Source organism: Plasmodium gallinaceum, assembly GCF_900005855.1.
Source record: "Plasmodium gallinaceum strain 8A genome assembly, contig: PGAL8A_v1_119, whole genome shotgun sequence".
Taxonomy (NCBI): domain Eukaryota; phylum Apicomplexa; class Aconoidasida; order Haemosporida; family Plasmodiidae; genus Plasmodium; species Plasmodium gallinaceum.
Window position 1 is genome coordinate 916,096 of NW_021628276.1, and position 7,508 is coordinate 923,603.

Here is a 7,508-nt window from a genome sequence, read left to right on the forward strand (position 1 = left end):
AAATAACAAAAAAAAAAAAAAAAAAAAAAAAAAAACTAAATTTCTCATAAAAAAATTTAAAAATTTGCTTAAAAATTAAAAACTTCATTTACTACTTTAAAACAAAAATTATATAATGAAAATATATCTATTAAGAATATTTTCATTAAATGAAAGAGCAAGGAAAAAAAAAATTAAAAAGTAAAACATGATATAAAAAAAAATATAAAAAATTATATAAAAAAGTATATTAAAATAAATTTAATTCAAAATGAGAAAAACAAAAAAAAAAAAAAAGAAAAAATATATATCTATATATATATATATGATACCATGAGTATAAAAGATTTATATATGGTTTATATATTGACAAATATCATCTAATGAAACTTTTAATATATATTTTTTTCTAAATTGAATATATGCATAGTTCATTTTTATTTTCTTTAATTCTACTGTTTCTTTATATAGAGAGGTTTTTTTTATTGGATGACTTAGATTCTTATTTACTATTTTGCATTTTAAGCAATCATTATTTATAATTGTTTCTAAGTACTTTGAATTCACTTCACATATTTCAAACTCTTTATTTTTTTCTTTTCTTTCTTTATTATTTATATAGTCTTTGTTTAGTTCTATTTTTTTTTTTAAATCTTTGAGGATTATTTCCCAAAAGTAATTATAATTGTCTTGTTTTTCATTTTGAAATTCTTTTATTTTTTCTTTAATTATTTTTTTGTATGGAATAATATATTTATAATTTTTAAATAGTAACAAACCATAGTAACACTTGTTAATATCTTTTTTTTCTTTTTTATATATTATAATTCCTTTTCTTTTATAAAATTCATGAGTTTTTAAATTTATTTTAACTATTAACCCTTCAAAAAAATTATTATTTTTACCACTTTTTTTTTCTTCTATTTTATCTTTTTTAGTTTTTTCTATGATATTGCTTTTTAATTCACATTTATTATTATTATTATTATTTGCAACATCTCTATTTGATTCATCTGTTTCTTCTAAATCATTATTTTTACAATCTTTAAAATTATTAGTAAATAAATTTTTTTTTTCAATATCTTTTATTTTTTTTTTATCTTCTACTCCTTCATTTTTATTATCATATTTTTCTTTTTTTATTATCTCCATATTTTCCTTCATTTCTTCTTCTGCTCCTATTCCAGTAAAGCGGAATTCTCTTGACTGAAAATATTCATAAATTTTATCAAAATAATTATTATCACTATATTCATTATAATACTTATTAATATATTTATTATATATATCTTCATTATAACCCATTTTGCTTAATATATGCTTCCCATAATTTTCTATTTGAATATTATGTTCCTTAAAATCTTGATATAAATTTAATTCATTTTTTAATATCATTTCTTTTTCATTTTTATTAAATTTATCTAACAATGTTTTTCTTTTAAATGTTAAATTTTGTTCTGTTATATTATAATCATGTATCATATTCTTGTCATTACTTATAATATTATTTTCATCATCATTTTCCTTATTAGTGCAATTTAGTATATTAGAGTAATTATCATGTATACTGTTTTTTTTATCCCCACATTCATCATTAACTTTTATTATTTCTTTGTTTAAATTGTCTTTATTTAGTTGTATTATGTCATCTTTACTAATAATTTTTAGTTCATTATTCAATGATTCACTTTTATTTTTGGTATAATTATTACAATCATTATCATTTTTAATAATTAAATTAGTAATATCTGATATTTCTACATCTGATATATTTTCTTTTGAGCTGCTTTCATTAGAAGAATCTGAGTAACTATCATTTTTCGGATAATTTAAATAAATAATTTTTTTTTTATTATTTATGCGATTTAATTTTTTTTCTAAATTCTTTATAAAATTTAAACTTAATATATCAGTTGAATCATTAAGTTTTTCTTTAACTGAGTCTATAAGCATTTGACCATTTTTTATACTTCTTATTTTTTGGATTTTTTCTGTTTTTTTTTCATCAGCTTCTTCATTTTTATATATATCATCAAAAATATTTAATATTTTCCTTTTCTTATTTTTATCTTCTTTTAAATTATTTGTAATTTTTATGTTACATTTTATCTTTGTGTCCATTATTTTTTGTAGGTCCAAAATTATTTAGTCGACATATATATAATAAGAAAAAAAATTAAAATTAAACAAATATAATAAAAAAAAAAAAAATTATATAAAGTAAAAATTAAAACATATATAAACAGATAAACGAATAATATTACAAATTAAAAAAAAAAAAAAAAAAGAAATATCTTTTTATAATAAAATGTTATATATAAAAAGTCCTGGAGATAGGCCAATATATAAAATTTGAAAAATAAATTAAGATTAAAACATAATGAAGTGAAGAATAATGAAATAACTTTAGTTTAAATCATATTTTAATAACTTTACAAAAATTTGTTTTTACTTCAAGTATAACATAAAAATAAAAATGAAATATATACAATAATTTATTTTTTATAAATAAATAATTTATTAAAACACTTTTGAATTTTTGATATTTAAATAATTTCTTTTATTAAATTTTTTAAAAAAATATAAAAACGCAAATTTAATACAGATATATGCATATCATTACATATTTTTTTAATTTTTATATTTTTAAAAAATTCTAATCTGTAAGGAAAATCATTTTATGTTATTATTAAAAAAAAAAAAAAAAAAAAAAAAAAAAAAAAAAATATAAATTAACTTTTTTTTTTAAATTTGTTTTAATTAAAGATTCTTATATACTGTTAATTTTTTATTTATTATTTTTTAATTAATTAAAATATATAATTAAAATATATATATATATATGCATATACTTTTAATTTCTTAAAAGATACATTTTAAATGTCTTAATATTATTAATGTATATATATTAAAACACTTCTTTAATATATATATTATTAGATATATGTATGTTGTATGTTTTTTTTTTTTTTTTTTTTTTTTTACATTTATATTGAAACAAGAAAATGTTAAGAAGCAAAAGTATAAGGAATAATAATAAATATATATATAATAATGTAAAGTATTATTCATTTAAATTAGATAGTAATAAAATAGATGACAAATATAATGATATTAGAAATATTAAAAATAAAGAAGATTTAAAGAAGTTCTATCTGTTTTATAACAAAAAAAATTTGAATGATATATTTAATGATTACGATTATTTAATTAATAGTAATTTAAGAAATAAATGTTCAAAAAATGAAGTAGTAGAATGTTTTAAAATTATCAAGTATATAGCAAATACAGCTTCATTAATACATTTTTTTAACTTGAAGAATAATATAAATGAAAATAATAAGATAAATAATAAGAATGAATATAAAAATATAAATAACAATATTTATTACATTCATAATATAGAAAGAGAAAAAATAAATAAAGAAGATTTTATAAAAAACAAAGAAGATAGTAAATGCCTAAAATATTTTCTTGAAAATAACTTATATAAATTTATTTCAAAAATAAAAAAATGTGATATATGGAATTATAAAGAAAAAAATGTTAATAAAAATTTTACGAATTATTTTATGATATTCCCAATTATGTCTATCAATATAAAAAATAACCATCCCCATTATAGTTATGATTTTAATGTTTTTTTTAATTATATTCATAAAAACAATAAAAATATTTTTATTGATATTGTTAAAAAAATAAATTATAAAATGTTAAATTCGCAAGAATTGAATAATTTATTAATTACATTAACAATATTACACCACAACAACAAATCATTATGTATTGATAATAATAATAATAATGTAAGTAAAAACTCTTATAATTTTGAAATTATACAAAAAAATAAAAATTCTGAAAATGTGCAAAAAAATAAAGATTACATAAATAAAAAAACATTTATTGATATTTTTAATAATATATATAAATCAATATATTCAAAAATTAATACTATTTCCTTTTTATATTTATATGATTATATTCTATTAATGTGTATCAATGAAATTAAAAACAGAGAAGCTTATATAGGTATTATTAATAGACTATCTAATTATATGAATGTTATTAATAAAATTAGTAATAAAAATAATCAATCAAATGAAAATGATGAAACCTTTTATAATGAAAATTATTCCTCTAATTTAATTAGTGATAACAGCAGATGGAATTATCAGATAAATTTAGATGATGATATTAATAAATATGTTACAGATGATCATATTAATGGAAAAAAAAAAAAGGAAAATATAGCTAGTAAAAATTATACATATTGTAATGAAATAGGAAATGAAGTAAGTAATGAAACATTTAATAATAAAGAAAATATGAATAATTGCTTACATGAAAATGAAAAAATAAATGAAGAAAATTCAAATTTTTTAGTTTATGAAAGTAATAATTTTCAACTAAGTAAAAAAAATTATTTATATATTAAGAATAATTTACATACTATCAAAAATTCTGTAATATCTAAAATACTGTTAATTTATATTATGAAATATGTATTTAGTCATATAGATAACAATATATTATATGCTCATTCTGATTTAATATGTGAAAATTTAGAATTAATTCATCATTATTTAGTTACAAATTTTATATTTACAATTGGAACGTGTAAATATATTGATGAATTTTGTATGTTTATGCTTGCAAAATATGTGCAAAATAATATAAACACTTATACACCAAATGAAATCACCGTAATTGTAAATACATATGCTGATGCATCTTTAGAAGATGTAAGTTTTTATGAAACCATTTGTGATCATATTAAGTTAAATTTTAAAAAATTTTCTTCCATTGACATAATTAAAACAATTTATGCTTTTTCTAAAGTTAGAATACGTGATGAAGATTTGCTAAAAATGTCTTATAAAAAAATAAATAGCTACTTAGAAGAAAGAGAGAAAAAATTTGATATTAATAAACATTTAAAAGATTTTGATTTAAAAAATGTAAAAAATTATTCAAGTAATTTATTAAAAAATAGTAATTATAACATTAATAACTTATATAAAAAGGATAATTTTTTAATAAATAAACAGATTATAAAAAAAAATAAATATATAATTAATAAATACTTGTGTGCATATGCAGTTATTGCAGCAGGAAAGTTAGATTATTTTGATGAATTAGATAAATTATTTATACATTTGAAAGAAAGTATAAAAAATGACGGTATTGATATAAGGGGTATTTTATGGATGCCAATTGCAATTACTAGCTTTTTAAGTTTTGAATGCATTTTTCATTTTTTACCAATTTATATAAATTTAATATATAATGCTTTTAGAAAAACACAATCAACAAAATTGCTATCTTTATTAATAAGAAGACATAGTATTTTACTGCATACCATTGAAACGGATATTATACCAAAAAAATATATAGATAAAAATACATTAAATAATTTATACTTTATATGTAAAAGTAAAAAAGATACAACAAAAGAAAAAGTTTTTATTCCAGATAGTTCTACTTTTCATATTGAAGTATCTAATGCATTATTGTCATTAGATATTCCTCACAAAAAAGAAGTTAATATTTATCCATTTACAATTGATATTTTTATTAAAACTTCAGAAAATTGTAACGCAAAAACTTTACCAGATGACATCAATTATGATCATCAAATACTTCAAAATGATAATAAAAAAAAATACATACGTAATTATAATGAAGATACAAATTTTGAACAAACTTTTGAAACAAAGAAAGTAAAAAATAAAGCAAAAAATAAAAATGAGGTATATACAGATATTCCTTTTTTATGAAATATATAATTTCGTTTTTTTTTTTTTTTTTTTTTTTGATATTTTTTTTTATCTTTCATTTATATTGAATTAAAATAAATTTTAATTATTATAGGTTGGTATTCCTATCTTTTTTAAATCTATCTATATATTATAAAGGATATTATCTTACTTTTTTTTTTTTTTTTTTTTTTTTTTTTTTTTTTTTTTTTTTGTTATTGTATTTATTTGGTTTTAATAAAACACATTAATAATTTATTTTATAAAGTTTTAATAATTTTTTATATTTATTAAATAAAATTATTTTTAATTAAATTATATATGTATTAATTTATTTTAACTGTATTAGAAATATTATATGAATAATTACAAAAAAAAAAAAAAAAAAAATTTGTATTTTATTTTTCACATATACAAAATTAAATTTCTTTTAACTGAGAATACCACAAAACAGGAGATTCATTAAAAATTTTCACTTCATTTTGAACAATTTCATTTGATGAGCTTATTATGGTGTCAAAACTTAAATATGTATAATTTAAATTATATTTTAATCCTTCTGTTTTAACTTTACATTTGTTACCGATTGGCAAAATTCCACAATTTTTTTCAAAAATATTTAAATTTACATTTACAATATGATTTCCTTCTTTTAATAAAAATAAGAAATTATTTTCACTTATCAAATATATATTTAAAGATATATTTTTATACAATGATGAGATATTTGCACAGGTTTGATCAAACCTGTTTCCTGTTGCACCTAACACTATTATTTTATCATTTTCTTTAATGTATCCTTTTATTTTATTTATACATTTATCCAAGTCAGTTGTTATCTGATCTTCACACCTTTCAAATAAAACTGATTTGCTTTTATAATAGTTATATACTTCTGAATTTATACTATCAAAATCACCACAAACTAAATCTGGTAATATTTTAAGCGGGAAATTTAAATCGTTTTTATTTCTTTTTATTGGTTCAATAAATATATTATCCAATTTATTATACAAAATGTTTTTATCTGTACATTCTCCATTATTTTTTAAATTTTTATCATTTTTTTTTTTATCTATTTTTTTATATAAAATATCTTTTTCTTCTATCTCTGATATATTAATATCTGAATTGTTCGTACTTTTACTTGAAAAATCTTCCATATAAATACTTTTTACGTCTTCATTTTTACCTGTATCTATTTCAATTTTGTTTTTTTCGTTTCTTTCTTTTAAATCTTGTTTATTATTTATATTTTTTTCTTCTTTTAATTTTAAACAAAAATTATATAACCTATTAGCTCCACCATCAGCACAAATTATAATATCTGAGTTGGAAATTATTTTACCTGTATATTTATCTAAAGTATTATTTAGTATAATGGTAATAAATTTTCCATTCAAATTTTTTATTTTATTTAATTGATCATATTCACTTGAATGAGATTCATACAATTTTCCATTATTTAGTAAAATATATTTCATAAAATCAAGATTATGATAAAATACTTCAAACTTTTCATTAAAATTTAAATGTAGAAAATTCTTTTTAACAATATTCTTAGATGAAAAGTATCTTTTGCTTATACTTTTAAAATTCTGTGAAAATTTCAAAATACCACATTCAATTATGTTTGTATACTTTTCTTTCATTTTTGAAGAATAAAGTAAAAAAATAACAATACATTGTAACATGCAAAAAAAAAAAAAAAAAAAAAAAAAAAAAAAAAAAAATTTTAAAAAAAAAAAAAAAAAAAAAAAAAAAAAAAAAAAA

At 16.4% G+C, this 7,508-nt stretch overlaps 3 protein-coding genes across 3 annotated transcripts; 1 reads left to right on the forward strand and 2 right to left on the reverse strand.

Annotated features, from left to right (window-relative positions):
- Positions 1–327: 327 nt before the first annotated feature.
- PGAL8A_00437000 (conserved Plasmodium protein, unknown function) lies at positions 328–2,100 on the reverse strand (the record flags this gene model as incomplete). The annotated part of the gene is made up of 1 exon (XM_028673105.1): positions 328–2,100. One exon carries the CDS (start codon positions 2,098–2,100, stop codon positions 328–330), a length of 1,773 nt encoding a protein of 590 aa, XP_028529591.1.
- Positions 2,101–2,984: 884 nt separating this feature from the next.
- On the forward strand, positions 2,985–5,756 carry PGAL8A_00437100 (conserved Plasmodium protein, unknown function; the record flags this gene model as incomplete). Its single annotated transcript, XM_028673106.1, has 1 exon — positions 2,985–5,756. One exon carries the CDS (start codon positions 2,985–2,987, stop codon positions 5,754–5,756), a length of 2,772 nt encoding a protein of 923 aa, XP_028529592.1.
- Positions 5,757–6,154: 398 nt separating this feature from the next.
- Positions 6,155–7,429, reverse strand: TPK (thiamine pyrophosphokinase, putative; the record flags this gene model as incomplete). Its single annotated transcript, XM_028673107.1, has 1 exon — positions 6,155–7,429. The coding sequence occupies one exon, from the start codon at positions 7,427–7,429 to the stop codon at positions 6,155–6,157; it is 1,275 nt and encodes a 424-aa protein (XP_028529593.1).
- Positions 7,430–7,508: the final 79 nt, after the last annotated feature.